Genomic DNA, 20163 nt, shown 5'->3' with positions numbered 1-20163 from the left:
CATTAACTCCCAGAAAACAAGAGACCTAGAGGTTTCTGTTAGCAGGGTAAGAGGATTGAGGAGTACCAAAACTGAAGAGTTTGCCTTCAAAAGCTCACTAGAGTATGTGCTCAATGCTTTACTGAAGCTGTTGCCCTGGCTACTGGGTGTTCAGATGGTCAGTGGGTGTTGTGCACAGTTCACTGTGCATGGGTATGGGAGAGAATTACAGTGGGTACTCTGAAGGGTTCTTCTGGAGTTAATATCATTTATATGATCATCCAGCATTGCGACAAAATATATCTAAAGGATTGCTACATGCTATTCCTATGTCTCATTTATTTCAGAAATATTTAAAAGTCTTGCTAGTTTGGCCCTTAAATTTCTAGAAGAAAGAAATCTGGCTGTCCTTGTGGCCCTTAAATTTCTAGAAGAAAGAAATTTGGCTGTCCTTGCCAAAGATGTAAATAAATGCAAAGCTAGAAGGTAACAGACTGGGCCGAGTGGATTTCTTGCAGGGCTACAATCCTGCATGTTGCTGAATCCATGGCCCACAGCATCAATTTACTTATTATGATGCACTTACCTATTATTTTACACTCACAATGCTTCGAAGAACTGAGCCAGTGCTCATTACAGACAGCTACACTGGAGGCCTAATTGCAGAGTGCATCACTGATTACATTACAAGGGGCCATAATAACTGATTGGCTGTGTGTGCAAAGTGGAACTGGCATACTTCTAGCACCTGCATGATTTGTTAACTCTGACTTTGAAAACTCTAGTTACTATAGACAGGCCTCACATAAACCACCTTCACACAGTCCAGTCAGGGACATCTCGTTACCTGCCTCTTAAAAACTGATCATTTTATAACAGTAATTTTGATTAATTAATTTCCTTTTTCATAAATGGAGCACAGGTCCTTTTTCTGTGGTGGAAAGCCTACTTCTGTTGCAGCTCACAGCCTTATTTGAAAATGTGTTCTGCTAGGAAAACTCTGTGCTCGGTGATCTCCCCAAAGAGCAAAGCACTCCTTGCTTTATTGTTTCGAAGCTGAAATGCTTCTTTAGATCTAAATCTTGAAGACTTTCCAAAACTGACATTAAATAAAAATGTAAAGCCAAAGGAATCATGGAATGGTTAACTTTTGAGGGTGAGACAATTAGAAAATGCTCAAGGAGAAACATCTGGCCTTTCTCCTCCTGCTCCATGCCACCATTCAGAGCTTTAAATGAAGAGTAATCCAAATGGGAAAGCATGAAACCTGCTTATGACAGACGGACAGATGCTAGTGATTTGTTATGGCTGTCCCTGGAATGCAATCCACAGTTTCAAGAATAAATGGCACTGCTGTGATTCTGTAGCAACAACTTCACAAAACAACCCTACCAGGCAGGGAAACTGGCCACAGATGGGCTGATACTTGTGTTTTAAGGATCTCGACTCCAAATCTAGCCACTTATCACTCCTTCCAGAGTCTGCCGTCCTCGGTAGCACAGCTCTTGTTGGGCTAGTGTTTACCATGAGCTGTCTAATGGGTCCAAAATTGACTTTAGGGTTAAATTCAGGAAAAAAAAAGTATAAAAAGAGAGTTTTGTTTGTGTAAAATGAGCAGAAGTCTGATCAGAATCTGACCCTGCATCTCTCACTATGTGTGCATGGATGTGTGGGTGCAGGGAGGCAGAGGAAATATGTGAGAGAAGTCATAAAAGCTCCTAGATAATGCCTCTAAAGTATTTCTAAGCCATTGCACAAGTAACAATATACAGAGACTTAAAATTCAGTCACAAGGGATCTATTTTACGTGGACAGAAGAATACTCATGTGGAATACGCTTACAAAGAAGCTTCTTTAGGCAAAACAAACAAACAAACACTGGAGTCATTTATCTCCTTGCCCTCTTTTTTGTGCTGGAATACAGGAGCTTCACAGTGTTACAGTCTAAAACCGTGGCAGGGGCCTCCCGCTGTCCCTGCCGAGTTCATCTGCGGAATCCCACTTCAGTTCGTTCAGCTGGTCAGGAGTAGAGGGCCCATTTCATGGGAGGACAAGGTAGGGTCTATGGCAAAGCAGCCTGTGAGACCAGGGTCTTTCCAAGCCATGTAAGAAGCCAGTGGGAATTGCCAAAGCAGCAAAAAATCAGGAAGGAACACCATAGATTTCCGTAACGACTATACTGCTAAAGGCTCTTCTCTAAATACTTTTCTTGCAAAAAGGAACTACTCTGTTTCTGCCCAAGCATTATTTCAGTATGAAATTGGTCTTTAAAAACTGATTAAGTAATCCAAGAGCTAAAAATCTTTCTTGATACTGCTGAATAGGACCCATAGCCTTTACCCCATATGGAACTTGGTAAGATTGGATTGAATGGGGAGAGGCAAATTCAGCAGCAGAATTAACAGATTGTAACTCCCAGACAAGAAATGGAACCACAGCTTCTCAACACTGTGAATGCAGCCAGCACCTATCTGTGCCAGACATGCATACAGTCTTTTATTGTGCAGCCCTAACAGTATCCATCTCACACCAAGAGCATCTTTGGCCTCTGACAGAGAGGAAAGCAAATTGGATGCAGTCATCCTGAAACACCACTTGTTAGTGCCCACTCCCATGTGTAGGGGATGGGTCCCCTTACAAGCTGCTTGGAACAGCAGCTAGATGGCACTGGGATAAAGGAGGGATTTTCAGATAGGTAAATCCCAAAATACTGCACGAAGTTGAAATTTGGATTAAACTAGCTCCAGCTATTAAGTGTGTTAATAAAATCATTATTGCATTGTTGAGTTTTGGTGGATCTTTGTTGTTGCTGCTGAAAAGCAGTTTCTTCCTCCTCTTCCCCTCCGTGAGCGGGGTAGCGTAACTGTCACTGCCAGGGTTCTCCCTGGCTGGAGTTCACTTTCCTTTGGCATGGGAACGGCCCGGCAAAAGGCTGCACATTGCCTATACTGAAGCTGCGCAGGGAATCAAGACAATGTAACGAGGCTATTAAATCTAGGCTTGCCAAGAAATCTAGGAAGAGCAGGTGGCAATATGAAGCAAAAGGTCTACGTGGAGCTTGGGAAATGGGAGCCGTTCCTGACAAATCTCATTCTTACTGCAGGCAGGCAGAGCCACTCTTCAAACTCCAAGCAAGTATCTTACACCAGCTTAGGAAAGAAAAGACTTCAGACAAAGCTTCTATCCTTGCGCTAAGAACCTTTCCCATTATCACTACAACCTGCTTTTTGTTTTTGCTTTTTCCAAAAGCAGTGAGGCAGTTATCAGGGACTCTCCTCTGTTCTGCCAAGGAACTTTGCACACAATAAAATTAGCATGACTGACTGCTCTTCTTTTTTGTCCAAGGACATTTCTTTGAAAACTGATCTTTCAAAAGAAGCCACCTTTGAGCTGTTAGAAAGAAAAACACCTAAGCGGCATTGAGTTACTGAGAAATATTTTCATGCTTAGATACCTGAAAAATTATTCTGTACTCTCAAATTTCCCATAAGTACTCACTTCGAGGCAGGGATCAATCAGAAGGATTTTTAGATCATTACATAGATTTGAGGAGTCATCTAAAAGTCCTCAAAAAATGTCCTCTCAGTCAGATGCACAGTACTGTTAGCACAATACTGTAACTCTTCACAATGGTGTTTTATCTCAACACCACTTGGAACAATACAATATTCATAAAAAGCCACTGCTGGAATATATTGTCTCATCAGCACATGATGATGAGATTAAATTGTTTAGTATTAGAAGTGATAAGGATTATCATATCAGTGTTTAGCTTGTTGGAATTTTATTACTTAGCGCCATTGAGAGTAATCACATCAAAATTCTGGATAATTTCAAATGATTCAGTAATAATTACCAGATTGTGCTGTAGGCAAAGGGAAATGCTGGAATCTGCACAGCCAGTGCAGCATTTGTACAATGACTCAGTGTGATGGGATTTGTACCTTAAGAAAATTGACTGAGCTGATTCACCTTAATCTTTTCTTTGGGAAATGTACTGCTCCAAATCAGAGCAGGACAAGAGTGAAACAAGTAAGAAAACTATTTTAAAAATTGGCCAGCTGCTCTACAGATCCTGCAACAAATTCTGGACCACATTTGGGCTCTTTGGGGCAGGGAGCAGCCTACTGCCGTCTCTGTTTAGCCGCTATTACTGCAGGCTCCTAGACACTGTGGCAATACAAATAAATAGCTAGTGGTGACGGCATTAGGTGTTTACACATCCAGTGAGCACTTGAGCACAGAGCATCTCAGTTTAGTTGAACAGATGCAGCTTTTACACACACTGTTTAGGCAGTCACTTTCAAAAAATTGGCCCAAGAGCTTAACTTTTATTATTTATTGTTATTTGTTTACTATTTTCGATGTGGTCAACCTACCAGACGCACACCTGTGTAGACATAAATACAGTAACTGTCAACCTCAGAGAGAGCTTCTGCTTGATGGAAAGCCATAGAATAAATAAGTAGATACATAAACACTGAAAAGACAATGGTGAGGAAAAAGATGGTGAGAACAGGCTTTCATATCCCTATTTTGACCCCAGTAATAACTAAAATTTGGATAGGAATATGTACGCTAAGGCAACACATAGGTGTTATTCTATGAAATGAGAACTGGTGGGCATGCACAGGATTACAGACAGGAAAGCAATGGACCTGTTTCCACATGTATTATATGTGCATGTTCTTTCTCACTTTATTCCTTTCTGTATAAATTGGTCTCCTGTCCTTACAAAACTATTGTACAGCAAATGATGATCTAAGATACAGAACTGGTGTCATGCACTGAAGCGTCAAACCTTTTCTGCCACCTACCCAAGACAGCCGCATGACCACAGTGTCTTCCCTTGAACTCATTTATCTTTTGTCACTGCTTGGTATGCTCTATCTAAATTTAGAAGGCAGTTCTGCAATCCCTGCATTGAATAATACTTGTTCTGGCCAACAGTCCCAAAACCCACAAGCAGGAATTGTAGAATCACAGAAACACAGAGCTGGAAGAGACCTCAAGAGGTCATTCAGTCCCTCCTCCTGCCCTCTGATCAGAGCTGCCTTTCTGGGCTGATACTCATCCAGCCACAGGTCTCCCATGTCGGAGCTTTACCGCTTCCCCGGCAATCTGTCCCACTATGCTTCCCTATCCCTACCTGATAATGTTTTCCTTGAAATGAAACACTAATCTTCCCCGATTAAAATCAAGTCTATTGTCTTTTATTCTCTCTGCTTCAGTCAAAGCAAGCAGATTATCACCCTTCATTTACCTCTTCCTCAGACTAAAAAAAAAAAATCCCAATTCTTTAACTCTCCTTTCGTCTTCCCATTATTTTTGCTGACATCCTCTAGATCTTCACCAATTGGCTTGTCTCTTCTAGTGCAGCGCCCCAACAGTAGTCCTGCTGATGCCTCACCATTGCCGAGGACTGCTGTATGTCCAAGAGGGTACCCTTCTGTCCATGCTCTCAGGCAGGGCACTTCCCTTTTCACAATACCATGGCACTGTTGACTCACGCTCAGCTTGTGACATCCCAGATTATCTTCTGCTCTGTCTGCTATTTAGCAAGCTGTTCTCTGTCTTGTGTTTCTGCAATTAATTATTCCTGTCTAAATGTTTTACCTTGCATCAGTCCCTATTTCTCCTCATTCAAGACCATTTTGAATTCTAAGCTTGTCCTCTAACATATCAGCAGTGCTTACAAATGTTATAGGGATGCTTTCCATTCCATTGTCCAGGTAACTAATAAATATACTGGACCAAGGACAAACTAAGGGCTTGATTCTATGTCTTTTATATTGAGCAATAGTGTCGGATAACTTTACATCTAAAGAATTATTCACCCAGATAAATACAAGTCAACCTGAGCCAAGACTGAGAAATGAGGTCCTTAGAGTATAGATGTATTAGTAACATAGATTGTTGCAGGTACTTGTCTCAGCAGGAGAGTAATAAACAAGAATGTGCAGTTAAAGCCCATTTGGAAAGAAGGTTGGACAGCTACAGTAATTTTCATGCCACCAATTTTCTTTCCATCAGCCATGGCAGTTACATTCACCACAGGAAACCCACTATAATCTGTCACAATATATGCCTTATGGTTTTGGATTTAGAACATTTTGAAATACTTCTTCATAATTTTTCAAAATCCTTTGCATGGATATAAATATACAGATACATCTAATTTCCCTGGTTTCTTGTTTTAGCTCTTACTCAGTGACACTCCGACATAAATGAAGCTGAATACACATGAACATTTTGCTATTAGATACTTCAATGATCAAAGCGATTAGGATCTATAGGCTCACAGAAAATCTGGGGGCTGTTTTTTTGAACTAGAATATAAAAACTGTTATACCAGACTTCAGACTGTCCAGTCAAGCACAACATCTAATACCGTGTAACACTGGATACTTTGGGAAACAGGGTAAGAAATAGATTAATGGGTGGGTGCTTCTTCCTCTAACACCCTCCCCAGATCTACCAATGGCTTAAGTATTTTCTGAGCTAGCTTTTTTTTTTTTTTTTTTTTTTTTGCATCTGGGTCATCACACGTACAAGCTTCTACTTGACTGATTTCAGCTACTATTATTGGAACTAATTTCAGTATTTCTTAAACTGAAATGGATAGTATAAAACCCCTGGATTCCCAAATTGCATGTAGTGCCAGGGCTCTATTGATTTTCTACTTAGAATGCCAATATGTACTCATCAGTGATCTGGCCTGAAATGTTTTTGAAAGATTTGTCAGAAACTATCACATGAAAACTAAAAGGACAGAAGAAATGACTGTAAAATTAAATTATTCACTTTTCCACAGGGACAATGGAAAAAAAGGACAGTCTTTAAAGGATTGGAATAAATCAGCTACTGCAATCAAATCTGCAAATGCTGCAAAATTGAAAGATGATTGCAAGCGCTGCTGAAGCCACGCAAGGTCAAAATTTTAATGAAGTTCCACTAAAAATGCATAAGCAGTAATTGCATGACCAAACTGAAAATCTGAGAAACAAGGTTAAACAGGAAATAAGATGGAAGTTACAGTCACAACTGCTGAAACACTAGCTCAAACATTCTTAAACTGCTCATCAGAGAGAAAGATAACATGTTTTCCACACTGGGGCAGATTTTCTCAGCTCAGTTCCTGTGTGCCTAAAGATAAAAGACATGCATATCAAGCAGTATGTATATGTATGGAGAGCAGGAAGGGACAATGCCCCACTTCTACCTCAAGAGTCCTTTTATCTCTGATGAATTTGTATGCACTTGGCCTTTTTATTTTAAGTTTACAGCCTCCACTGTCCCACCACAAATATCCTGAGTGTGCAACACTTGGTTTATTTCCCTTCCTGTAATTTATACCTTCTACTCTGAAGCTTTGCATGTGCAGAATATCAGACGTGTTAAATTGCAAGGACTGCGGCCACTTGTATATGTGTCTGGTGAAATGGAAAGAAGAGAAAATACCACCTCATTTGAAAATGCATTTTATCTCGCCATTCCATTTGTAAGCATTCCCTTCAGCAGAGTGATTCCTCCCATGCCAATTGTCTCATTTTTCTCAGAGGAAAAAAATTGATAAATAGATACTGACCTCTTTTATTGCACAGTGTGTTAAATAAATTCCTTAAGTTAAGGGACATATACATAATCTAATCAAAATTCAAAGGCACCCAAACTTTCATAAGCACTTTATTTTTACATATATGGAAAGTACAGCCTCATAACACATTACTTACGGAACTTGCAAAAACATAAGAACTACATTCTACCAGGTAGTCTGACTATTTTTTTGTACCACACCCATTGTACTTTATGCTGTAAAAAATCAATATAAACCATTTGGATGCTATTGTATAACTGTTGATGAAATGAAGATACAAAAAGACACGGATACAGAACACGGAGTCAAGAAATCTGGGCTGGCTTTTTTGCTGTGCTGCTTTGTTCATGACGCAACTAGAGACTTGGATTTCAGTGACTCAGTTTTCTCACCTGAACAATGAGGATAACACATCTGAATGTCTTGCAGTGGAATAGTGAAATTTAATTGCAGCATGTGTATAAAGCACATTGAGATCACTAAGTGGCAAGCACTATATAAATGCAAGGTATTATTACTATGTACTATAAACACAAACTTGGGAAATTTGGCACCGAATGTTTAGGGTTTTAGCTGCCCTTTTGTTTTAAATAATAATAATAATAATAACTGGCATTCTATTAACACTGAGAGGAAACACCAGACAAAAGATTCTCTGTACACACATGCTAAAGTAGGGAAAGCCAATATAACAAACAAGAAACAAAGAACAGGGCAAGCCTGTGGTCTGAATATTCAAGTTAAAATGGAGTCCTGCTCTGAATTTTTGTAAGGTTCCTTTTTACTCTCTTGAAACACTGCATGATCCTACTGCTACTTTTTCTGCATTCTTCTCATTTATGGGATAACTCTTTGGCTCACTGACAGGTAGCCTTTCCGTTTATGATTTCAAAGAGAGTTTTCTGCACAAGGCCCTAAGAGCCTGCCCTTTAATACAGCCATGGATGCTGTGTTATCCTCACTCTTCCCAGAGCATAAACCCAGAGGCAAAATGAAGAGACTGTTCCAGAACTCACTGATAACCAACTAGGCAGCAAAACAACAACTAAGCAACAAATTCAAGTTAACATAGAATGATATCCAGGAATTCATTCAACGGGGTTTCAGTAATTTTTCTCCTGACTGGCCAGACCACTTCGCCCTTACCCCACTCTTCTTTTGGGAACACGTACAAAACCAGGGGTACTTGACACGCAAGACTCAACTCCCAGCCCCGTCACAAGCCAGCGAGCGCTCACTTACGCAGATTTGTGTCTGCTTCTTTCTTTTGAATCCAGTGAACCTAAATTTCCATGGGACCAATACAGACGGGATGTGCCTCACCTTCAGACCACGGGCCACTCAAGCCTAGCGAATCCTGCAGCACCCACCAGCACTGGCAGCTTCAACCCTTGGGAGCTCGTCCAGCTCTGTGTGTTTTCCAGAGCTTCAGGCCGACGCTGCATTGGCTTCAGGAAGGCAACTGCACCAAACCGTCCCCAACTCTCACCCGCCCAAGTTGAGACTAAAACTTGGTGCACCGTCTCAAAATTTAGCCCGATTCCCCCTTGCGTGAGCCTCTTCGTTGGAAAAGTGAGTTTACAGACGGACAGTTTATAACGGCTCGTTACCCCAGACAGCTGCCCGAGAAGCATCTCTCTCCGAGAGCTCCCTATCGGAAGGCCATCCGTCATCGTTAATGGCGGGATAACGTTCGCAGTTGTTGTGGGGCCGGCCATAAATCACCCCCCCGTTCCCCAGCATGTGGGGTAGCTGAGGGGCTGGCACTCTCTGCCTTGCGCACAGGCCGAGCCCTGCTCTGCGGCGCCCAGGGTTACCGCCGCCCCCTCCCCTCAGGGCCGTGCCCACGGGGGACCACCGCGGACTCCCACGGAGCCGTTTCCAGCGGCTTCGACGCCCCTTTCCGCGGGCCTTCACCGGGATGGACCAAGGGGCAGTAAGCGCCTTTCCCTCCACCGCCGCTTGAGCCCCGCAGCCCCCGGCCCCGCTACACCCCGCCGAGCCGAGCCGAGCCGAGCCGAGCCAAGCCCCGCCCGCCGCCGCCACCGCCCGCCCCCGGCCCCGGCCCCGGCCCCGTCGAGCGGCCGCTGTGAGGGGCCGGCGCCGGGCGGGCGCTGCCCTGCCCTGCCCTCCCCCGCGGCGGCGCTGCCGGGCGGCGCGGAGCCTGCGCACTGCGCTCCCGCGTCCCCCCTTCTGCCCGGCCGGCAGTCGCGCGTCCCGGCGCTGAAGATGGCGGAGGGAGGCGGCGGCGGCGGCGCGGCCCCCCCCCCCCTCCTGCTCTTCCTCCTCTTCCTCCTCCCTGAAGGGGCTGCGGGAGCAGATGGGTGAGAGCGGGCAGCGCGGCCCCCGGCCGGGAGGGGATGGAAAGGGGAGTGTGTGAGGGGGGGTGGCTGTCCCGGCGGGGGCGGTCTGGGGACCCCCGCGCTCCCTCGGCCCAAGGCCCGCCTTGGGGCCGGGTGCCCCCCCGCTGGCCTTCCGCCCCGCGGTACGCCCGGCCTCCTTCCCGGGGCGGGGAAGGGGGAAAGGGGGCACCGGGAGCGGGATGTGGGGCCGCCGCAGGCCGCCGGGCTTTGTGTCCGGCCGGCGGCGGGCTGAGGGAGAGGCGCTCCTCCCGCCGCCGGGGCTGCCCGGCCCCGGCCCCTCTCCCCGCCCGCCGGCCCGGACGGGTCTGTGAGGGAGGCTGCGGAGCGTCCTTCCACCCACCCCCTGCCCCCCCATCCCGCCTCCTCCAGGCGTTAATCGCTGACTTGGGACCTCTCGCAGCTTGTAGGCAGCAGCAGAGGCGGCTGCAGGACTGCTTCGTTGCACGATTCGCCCATTTTTTGCCACTCCTCGACGGTCTGAACTTGTCGGTTTCTCTGGTGACTCTCTGACAGCTATTGCAGATGGTTTGTCTCAGCAGTGTGTCCGACGACTGCTCCGAGCCCCGAGTGCAGAAGGCAGGGACAGTCTGTGGCATTGATTCCTAAGCAGAGATTGGATAATGCCTTAATTCTTTGGGTTTTTTTTAACTGGTGTCTTAGGAGGGCTAAAGAAACTCTACTTTGGTTTTGTCCTTGGGTGTGTTGATGTGCCTATTTATACTTAAGGTCCTTAATAATATCATACTCTGAAATTAGTATTGTGCATGCATGATGTGTGTTCCAAGCATAATTTCATGGCACATCTCCACACGTTAGCTTTGTGGGCGAGCCATTAGAATAGATAAACATTTTCTTATCCCAGACAAAAAAAAAAACGAGGAAAGAGAATTGTGGTTTGATCTAAACTAACTAACTTGGTCTATATACAAAAACTACTCAGACAGCCTCTCGCTTGGTTGTTTTCAATGTACCTGTGTAATTACATAAAGAAGACTGCTGGCAAAAGGTCCTGAATGCACAACTCTCATCTGGCAGTCTTTCTTCTTCAGTGTGTTCTGTGTCAGAAATATTACTTAATTACTTTTCATTTCTCTTTCAAAATTAAGACAATCTAGTGCTCCAGAAGGATAGCGATCTGCCAAAAGATAGCGCTTCCCACCTGCACAGACCATGTCTATTTGATCCTTATCCTGCCTGCTAGAACTGCTGAATTTTCTTTTGTCTATTGGATACGCTTGTACTGTGGCTCCAAGTTTTTCTGAAGATGGGCACCCACATTTGCTGACAACTGTCATGACCTAGATTTAGTCCCAAAACTAGAGGTGAAATGTTCCTTGAACCAGGCAACTCCATCTCCCTTTAGGTATGCACATGTTCTAATACGCACATCATGTTAAAAAAAACCAAAACAAAAAAACCCAAACCAACACAAAACCCCTCACTAGATCCTGGAAAGGCTAGACCTTCAATTTTTTTTCCCTGAGGGGTTGGAAGTCACTGAACCAGAATCTAAACTTCAATTTACATAGAATGCATTTCTAGCAGTTACGTGCTAGAAGATGAACTCATTGCTAATGTGAATTGAAGCAATGCTGTCTGTGAGTGTACAGGCCACTGAAGTTCTGTTCATGGCTTCTTGTCAGTAGCACTCCCTCACTCTCTTGAGAAAGCAAATGATGTTTAGAAATCATCCTTGCAATCCAGTGGTTAACAGTGGAATTTGCAAGATAATTGCCACTGTATTTGCTGCTGTTTGGAGAAGTTGTGATCAGCAACCAAGTCTGATACCACAGCTGTTTGGAGAAGATGTAGAAAAAAAAGACACCAGGAGGAACCTCGTTGGTCCCATGCTACTGTTCGGCAAGTTCGGAGAGGGACATAACTTTGTCCCTTTCTAAGCTAAGTTGGCTGCGTGGGGAGTTTCTCGGTTCCAAAATACCAGCTAACTAGAATGCTTGCACACAGTTTCTGCTGGTCTGTGGGCAATTATGTACTTTGCTGTCTTAATCTGGAGAACAAACATCTATACAAAACAAATATAGTGCCGTGCACCTTCAGTCATTTGCCAGTGAACTTCTAGTTTGGAATCTCGTGTTTAAAGACAATAAGTATAAATGAGCAGCATCTTACTGAGAAACCATGTCTCTTTCTGGTAGTCTGGCGAAGAGTATACCTTTTGTATAGTTACCTTTTGTATGGTTACCTTTTGCATAGGTTCCTTTGTGGGTCCTTATTGTAAGACTCTGCTAGGTTCTTGTTCCCTGCCTCTGCTCTCTGTTACCAGCCTCTTGATACTGGTTTGATCTGTGGCTGATTGATGCTTGTTAGTTGTTTTAGGCCTTGAAAGTGTAGAATTCCATGGTGCCACTTGTTACTAACTTCCATATCAATGTGGTAAGTTTAAGAAGAATCTTTTTCTTGCCAATTCAAGGTAGTATTGAGGTAAGGAAAAGGTGTTTCTCTTTCTTTGAGTATCAACTGTAATTAAGATTCTCCAGGCCAAGTCATTCCTGCTGTGTCAGTTCTACAGTTCCTTTGCAATAATTTTCTGCCCTTAAACGCTTGTCCAATCTTTTTTCCTTTAGGTGGACAACAAAAAGCAGAATTTGCTACTAAAACTAGAAGCCAGTTAACATTTCTAACAGTGATGCATGAACATCACTTAACATTAGAAATGAATTGTGATTGCACACTGTGAAACAGCAGTGCATAAATGGTAGTTACTTACTCCATTCTTGTGATCTATGCTTGCTGCTGTCATCCTTCAGGGAGGAAGAGGAATTTTTGCTCCTGTTCTAATACCATAAGCTCTGTTGAGCTTGTTAAGATTGAGAAGAGGGGAATAGTCAGTTACTTGCGGTCTACTCAGTAAGTGAGGTTTTTCTTGGGTAGTACAGGTAATCAGAATAAAAATTACATATAATTTAAGCTGTTGTAGCCTGCATTTATTGTTTTATCTTCATTTTCACTGAAATACTAAAATCTCCTATCCTGTCTTTTGTAGTACCGGTGGTAGAGAATGTGTATTTGCTTTTGCCAGAGCTTGGCTGTGCTGTTGCTAGGATTTCCACTGGTGTATTGAATCATTGTTGTGAAGGTTGTTCAAAATAGTATATTAAAATGCTATATGTATATTTTCCTTTCCAAGACCTACATGATCTTTTGGGAAACCTGTCTCAAGGCATGGGACAAAAATAAAGTGCCTTTTTCAACAAATCTAGCTGCAGGCATAATTCCCATGACCTACATGGCCAAGCCCAGTTTTGTCAGAAGCTGTCTAATAAAATAACAGCTTCATTCCATCTAATCAGTTGTTTCTCCCTGTATAAGTGACACCGTCTGGCTCTATCTGTCTTGCCTGGAGCACAGTTCCTGGTAACTTCTTTACCAAACACATATACACAGAATTGGCGTGAAAAGAAGGCTGGATGGATAACTAATAGTGAAACTTCATTGCTCAAGCAAGTAGTCAGGAACATGCACAGATTTGTCTGGTCTCTGGGTAGTTATAAAGCATAACTTAAGAACACAAGTTCATACCAATACCTGTAGAAGTACTAGAGAACTCCTTGGCAGAGTCTTGGTGGTAGACCCACAACAGAAGATGGTGAGTGCTGTCTAGAGAAAACTATTTGGGATCCAGAAGCGTCTGTCAGTCAGACAACCGATGAATTGACCTGTGCATCAGAGCTGCTTACTGGAAGAGAGAAAGGATCCAGATTCAAAAGTAAATTCTTAAAAGCCTTTGCATTTTACAGAGTGGCTGTGAGTAGAGGTGGGCTTCAAAACTTGTCTGGGAAGCTGCAAGACAAGGAAACTATTCTTTTGCCAGGTTTCTGATAGCATGGGGGTGCTACAGTAAAGGCATCTTCAGCATTCAGTTGTTGTCTTACTTGATGGTGTTTGTAGGAATGACTAGTACATATTCCATCTGTGGAGTAAAGGTGGCCCAGCGACTGGGGCATTCAGCTGGCGTTCACTACATCTTGCTTCAGTTTCTTGTTTTGTGAAACTCCTAATAACTTTGGAGAAGGTCTTTAAGGTTTTCCTGTGCTTCATGTTTTTTTCCGTGCACGGAAGTAGTAGTTATACTGCTTTACAGAGTGCCAAGGGGGTAAACACAACTGCACAGAAATTTGTTTTCACATAGATCCCAGTGGTGACAGAGAACATTCCCAAGTCAGGCTGAGAACTTAATGTAATTGTAATGGCTATGAGCCTTAATTTCATTTTCTTCTTGTTCTTGGAAATGCAATAGTATGGAGTAGGGATAATTTCATGCTGATTCATGAAGATGTATGCTATGTATTAGGTGCTTAATGTTTTGAAGATTACTTCCAGTTGTAAGTGGTTTATAAAAAAGGTTTTATTCTAATTTAAAACTTTAAATTCTTGAGATTTCTCCAAATGCATTCAAGAAAGACATTCTCCTTGCTGTAAAGCAAAAAAAAAAATCAAACCCATGTGTATATACAGGATATTTTTTAACATTTCATATACAGAATGTTTCATTCTCTACATATTTCTTCATGTGTTAAAATTACAAAAGATAAATTTGTATTCCATGCTTCAATTCAGATGGAAGTATTAAGCAAATATGAATTGCAAGGATCATAACTAATGATGAGAGCCCAGAGATGCTGTGGCTTGTACTATCCCTAACTGTGCATGGCCTTAAAATGTGACTAGAATTAAGGACTGCTGCTTCTTTATACACTTGTGTTTTTCAAGAAGAAGATGGATGGGAATATTTAAAGTACTCATATGCTATTAATTCCCAGTTCTTAAAGTGATAAGAGAGTTAAGAAGAAAACCACTGGGTTACTGTGAGATAAATGGAAGAAATACTCTGAGTTAGTCATAATCATAGGGGTATCAAATGCTGCTGGCTGTATTTAAACTTGATTAAATAATTGGTGATGCTTGCAGTCCTGTTGTGGAAGGATATCCTGACCAATAAAATTCTGAGCATGCAATTTTAATGACTTGCGTGAATATGACTTATCAGATGACTTGCGATATTTTAAAAAACAAACTGGGGACTTCAAATTCCTGGCCTGCCCCAATAAATTAGCGCCATTTAGCTTCCAATTACGCAGCTTACAACCAGGTAATTCTTAATTGATGATATGCTTTCTATGTGTTTGCATATGCCTGTCCAATAATTAAAACTGTCCTAGATGCTGGTGATTAATTTGTTTGGAGTGTGGGACTCATGGATGAAAAATCAAATGTTGCTTGAAGTGTTTTTGTTTGAAAGAGAAGCCTCAGCTGCCCTGCATAATGCCTCAGCCGTCCACCCTATATGCCTGTGGTGTTCACTGTGTACATAAATGGACACAAGCCTTTGCTTTTAAGGAAGGCTGGCCTAGTTGCTTGACATTTGTTTTCCTCTAAATTATTTTTATTTTCCAGGCAGTTTGGAACTTCTGCTTTCTAGGTGAAGGATCCACACCTGAAGTTGCCTTTGAAGGAAACAGTTAACCACTAGCTGTGCTCAGAATACCTCTGTCTTTCCTCATAGTGTTTTTTGCCTTCATAATTCACAAGGAACTTTTAAAATACTGGTTTATGAGTACTTAACTGGCTCCTAATTTACAGACAGCCTCTGCTGTTTAAATGCACTGACCTGAATCTTGGGAGGGAGCAAAGATACTGTAGTGGCCTCTGAATTGCCTTCTCTGGGCAAGTGTTTGAAAGCTTCCAAGTGTTAAAATTCCTCTTCCAAGTCCAAGAGGAATTGGCTACAAGAATATAGAAATTCTGTAGAGATCTTTATACTTAAAGAACATAATTTAATAGAACACACTTATTCATTTGAAAGTTTATCCTCTGCTTAGTTTTGCCAAGAGAATTTCTTAAAGGAACATATTTTTGCAGTGCAGCATTGATCAATGGTATGTAAATTGTGTTCTGGACATTCAAAACTGAGGACGGTTGTCTCCAGACAGACCACATCAGCAAGTGTCACCTTACTCACTTTCAGATTTCTCTGAAAGACTTCCACTGGGTAGTGAATTAAGCAAAAACATAGTCTCTTTATTGGTCCCTTTTGCCCCTTTATCCTGCTTGGTTTTTCTACACCTGTTTGTCATTTTTCACTTACCCATTCTTCAAGCTCTTTGGTGCAGGAACCGATTTGGGCCTACTTTGCTCTATTACTTGTCGTGGAATGCCTCAGAGCTTTCATTTTTTTAATTAGCTAGGTTAAGCATACAGTTTTAAGAAAACTTGCAGTTTAATTCCTTTTACATTTTGCACCACTGTGTTCTGCTTAGACAGTGGGTTTGCTGCATTAAACACGCTGTGGACCTGTCAGTGTCTTATAGCACTGTTCTGGTGCAGCTCTGTATTGAGTGATTTGATTTGAGTCTGGAAGCTGGTCTCTTGGGGGTAAATACCAACACAGTCCCTCTTTTTCTGAAGCAGAGACAGTGTTTGAATGAGCTCTAAAGTTGCCATAAGAAATTCGTCAAGTGTAAAAGGCAAAAGCAGTAGTTTTCACTGCTATCATGTAAAGGAGCTATTATCCTTGCATCTAAAGAAAGCTCAAAATTGTGTTTTCACAGGGTTTGTCTCAAGTTAGTTGTGACTTGTAGTGCTAGGCTGTGTTCTTTGCTGGCATTGTTTGGGCTGGGTGTATTAAACAATAGCCAGCCTGCAAACGAGGACAAAAGCATTTACAAGAACATGCTTTGAGCAAGCAAAAGAAACCAGACTGCTCAGGAAAGGAGGAGGTAGCAGATAGAAGTTAGCTGATTTTCAGTGTTAGGGATAGTGCAATATAAAAGAAAGAAATAATACAATGGGGAAAACAGATGTGAAAGAGGAGAAGAGAGCAGAAGTTTGTCTTGAAGTTACTTTTTGCAGTGGCTATGCAGGAGTGTGAACAGGAGTCAATTTAAGGCAGCCTTCAGAATTGGAGGAGTAAAGCAGAGATAGCTGATTTCTGTCTAGCTTTTGCTGATGCTTGAGCTAGAATGACGGTAGGAACTAAACTGCTCAAACCAGGTTAGAAGTGGGACTGCTCTGATTTAAGCCAGTCCAATGTGAGGGACAAAACAGGTTAGAATTTTTTTTTTCTAATGTGCTTCAGGAGCCTGAGGCATCAGAAGGTGTTCTTAGAAAAAGAAAATGTTCTGTACAGCAGAATGGCTACTAATAATCTTCCACTCTGTGTTTAAGACTCCACCATTTTACCTTTTTGGTCATTCTGTAGCTGTTAAACTTGTGTCTAATTCTGTCAGGTTTGGAGTGTTTGATCTGTATACACCTATATGTAAGCATTTAACTTATGTCACATAACTACTAAATTTCACAATGAATCCACTTGAAATTATGTGAGGGCATATTTATTATATAAACTGCTTTCATTTTAGTCCACTCTATTAGGATACTATGGAATTTCCACTATGCAGAAATGGATAAATAAGGATTTCTGTTACACTTGGGAAGGTTCACAAGGGGCTTTTAGTCATAGTTTATTGCATCAGCATTGCAGTCAGCGTCTAATATATCTAAAAGAAATAACTCAAGGTGGATGAAAGCAATTTCTGTTTGTTTTGCAGTTGGCAAGAGGAGTTTGTAGTTGCCAACCCACAGAAACTGTGCAGAAATATTCACTTTACATCTAAAATGCAGCCTTAATGTATTCTGGTGGAGAATGTTACAGAGAGTACAAATACCTTCGTGCCTTGCTCTTTCACTGAGAAACATATAATGAGTGCTTCAACCTTTCCAAAGCTCTGGCTTCCCTGTGGCTGTGTCTTACTAAGACTGTGCTTCCAGACAGCAAAGACAAGACAGCAATGCATGGCTGTTTGCTAAAGAACACAGTTGGGACTGTAAGGTTTGTATATCCTTTATGCAGGAAGCATCAGCTTTGAAGAGAGGTCATTGTGCAGATAAGCTTGGTAAGCACAATGGAATGTACAGATCAATAACTAATGCCAGGTAGAACAGGGAAATTATCTGAGTTGTGTTAAAGCTCACAGAGAGTTGGGAACATGTGAATTGGAGAAGTGTCCCCTTTGGAGGGCCTTTTTGTACAAATCATGTTATCGTATCAAAAGAGATGGTGAAAGACTGTGTTCTTTAAAAAAAAAAACAAGTGACAAGTGGATCATGCAGAATGCAAAGCCTTTTCAAGTTTCTTTGGGAAGGTGAGGAAGAGCTGTGGGGAAGAGTGTGGCAAAGGGCAAAGTGAAGGCAGCAGAAAGCCAGTGAGTGAGTGAGAGTAGAGTATCTGCTGTGGTTCAGTTTCATTTCTTTCAAGGGGTGAATAATAACATACCTTACTAATAAAGAACCCCAAATTGTGAAGCTGGGTGTCTTTTCCAGAGATGGGAGTGGATTTAGCTTGTCAGCCCTGTGTGCACAGTACAAGGCAGTGTTTCTTACCAACCTTATGATGGCTTCTGCAAGAGTTGGTGACATCTTTGTCCTCTTTAAGCGTTGTGATGGCAGTTGCTTTTCCCATTAAGTAGAGAGAAGCGTAACTCTTGGCTGAGCAGTGTGACCAAGGTTAAAATAAGAGGATATGAGTGACAGCAGGAATCAGTAAGGCTCCATAGAAGATACATTTACAGTACGTATCACTAGCATTTGGACTAAGGACGGTACTCGCCTGATGTGGCTGTTGGACAATGGTATAGCACCTCTGACTGTAGAAAGTTTTTGGAGATGGCTGACAATTCTTTTAAGGACAAATTTTGATTCCTTGGTCTGTGCTTGTATTACATTCAAGTTTGGTTTAGATTATGTGCTTCCCCTGGGGAAAAGTGTACAGAGATCAACCCACAAATTAACTAGCAACCTTCCTGGTGCCTCTCTGATCATGCCCTAGGCTGAATGAATATGGTAACATGTCTTTAAGATTGCTTCAGCTGTATCTTTGTAGGTTTCCTTATAAGGCCTAAGTAAGTGTTTTGTTAATGATGTGAATTTATTTTTTTTTTTATGTTTCCAGCTCTTAATCTGAGTGTGGATGTTAAGGATAAGTAAAAACTTACATTCTTGCAGATATGTCTCAAATACTTACTTGTGGAGCTGCTAATTCATATACTACAAAGGAATGCTTGTGTCGAGAGTTTTCCATTGGGATCAGTACTTGTGATGAACTGAAGAAATCATCCCAAACTGCCTTGAACATTGGGAAGAAAACCAGATTGTTGTAGAGAATTAGCTGCAGAAATGGTCTTAAGAGGAGGAGGAAAGCACGTAAAGGTAATAAAATAGGTATCACATGCAGGGAATAAATATAGAATGAAAGTGTGCAAATAGAGTCTGAAATAAGGATAAGACAACAGGAAGCTCTTCTGGCCTGCTGAAGCTGAGAGACATCGTGCACTGCTTTCTGGAGATCTGTGTGCTTCCCATCTGGTGACTGCCCAGACAAAATAGGAGAACCATCTGGTTTCCAGCTGGTCCGTCAGAAGGTGCCTACTGGGAGGCTCACGTGTTTGGTTGTGGAGCCTGTCAGTCCTTGCAGCCCAAAGACGGGACGTGAGGATCAACAGGGAAAGACAGAAAGAAGGGGGAAGGCAGGGAAAAGAGGAATGTGTACAGAGATGGCTTTTCTGCTCATGCTTAGAAACTTTCTGTGTTGTCTACCTGTTTGTGTGAGGGTGCATCCTTCTGGTGTCCTTTAAACAAGGAGTAATGGTGTAAAACCAATACCTGATTTTTAAAGCATCTAATATATGATCTTGCATCTATTTGTTTTAACCTGTGTTAATTAATGAGTGGAAATCGGCTTAAAAGACAGTCACAGAAATCTCAAGCTTGAATGCTGACTTCCCTTGTCTTTCCTGAAAGCATGGTACAAAAATTATTAAAGAAGGATCTGAACATTGTTACTGAAAAGGATTACTATCCACTAGACAAACAGTAGCTGCCTGTAGTGGAGCAAGACAAAAATGGCATCTTGCAGATTTGACACAGTTTGCTATGAAGTCAGATATTTTGCTGGGAAGTTCATTTTTGGTTTATGGATTGTTTATTGGGTTCTTGTCACCTGCTTTAAACTTTTACGGAAACACTTAGATTCATAACAATGCTTAACATCCAGGATACCTGCTAACTGTTGTTTCAAAGGCTTAGTCTGGGATTTTTTTTCTTTCTTTGCTTTGCATAAGGAGTCATTAAATCATAAGAACCAGAAGGATTGCTGTGAAAGTCGGCACGTTCTGCTCTCCTTTCTGGTTCGGCATGGGAAGGGAAGAG

At 42.2% G+C, this 20163-nt stretch overlaps 1 protein-coding gene across 14 annotated transcripts in view; it reads left to right on the top strand.

Moving 5' to 3' along the window:
- The first annotated feature begins 9748 nt into the window (after nt 1–9748).
- MAP7D3 (MAP7 domain containing 3) overlaps nt 9749–20163 on the top strand; it is a 47738-nt gene continuing 37323 nt past the window's right edge. For 3 of the 14 annotated variants that reach the window (XM_069811435.1, XM_069811437.1, XM_069811434.1), the window contains exon 1: nt 9750–9900. In XM_069811435.1, coding sequence (XP_069667536.1) covers nt 9897–9900 — 4 coding nt within the window. In that variant the 5' untranslated portion in view covers nt 9750–9896. Of the gene's footprint in view, nt 9901–20163 lie in introns of all 14 variants that reach the window. The other 11 variants (XM_069811445.1, XM_069811442.1, XM_069811441.1 and 8 more) reach the window with 5 other exon arrangements.

Source organism: Haliaeetus albicilla, chromosome 23, assembly GCF_947461875.1.
Source record: "Haliaeetus albicilla chromosome 23, bHalAlb1.1, whole genome shotgun sequence".
NCBI lineage: Eukaryota > Metazoa > Chordata > Aves > Accipitriformes > Accipitridae > Haliaeetus > Haliaeetus albicilla.
The sequence above is the reverse complement of the archived record's forward strand: the minus strand, read 5'-3'. Positions and strand labels throughout refer to the sequence as shown.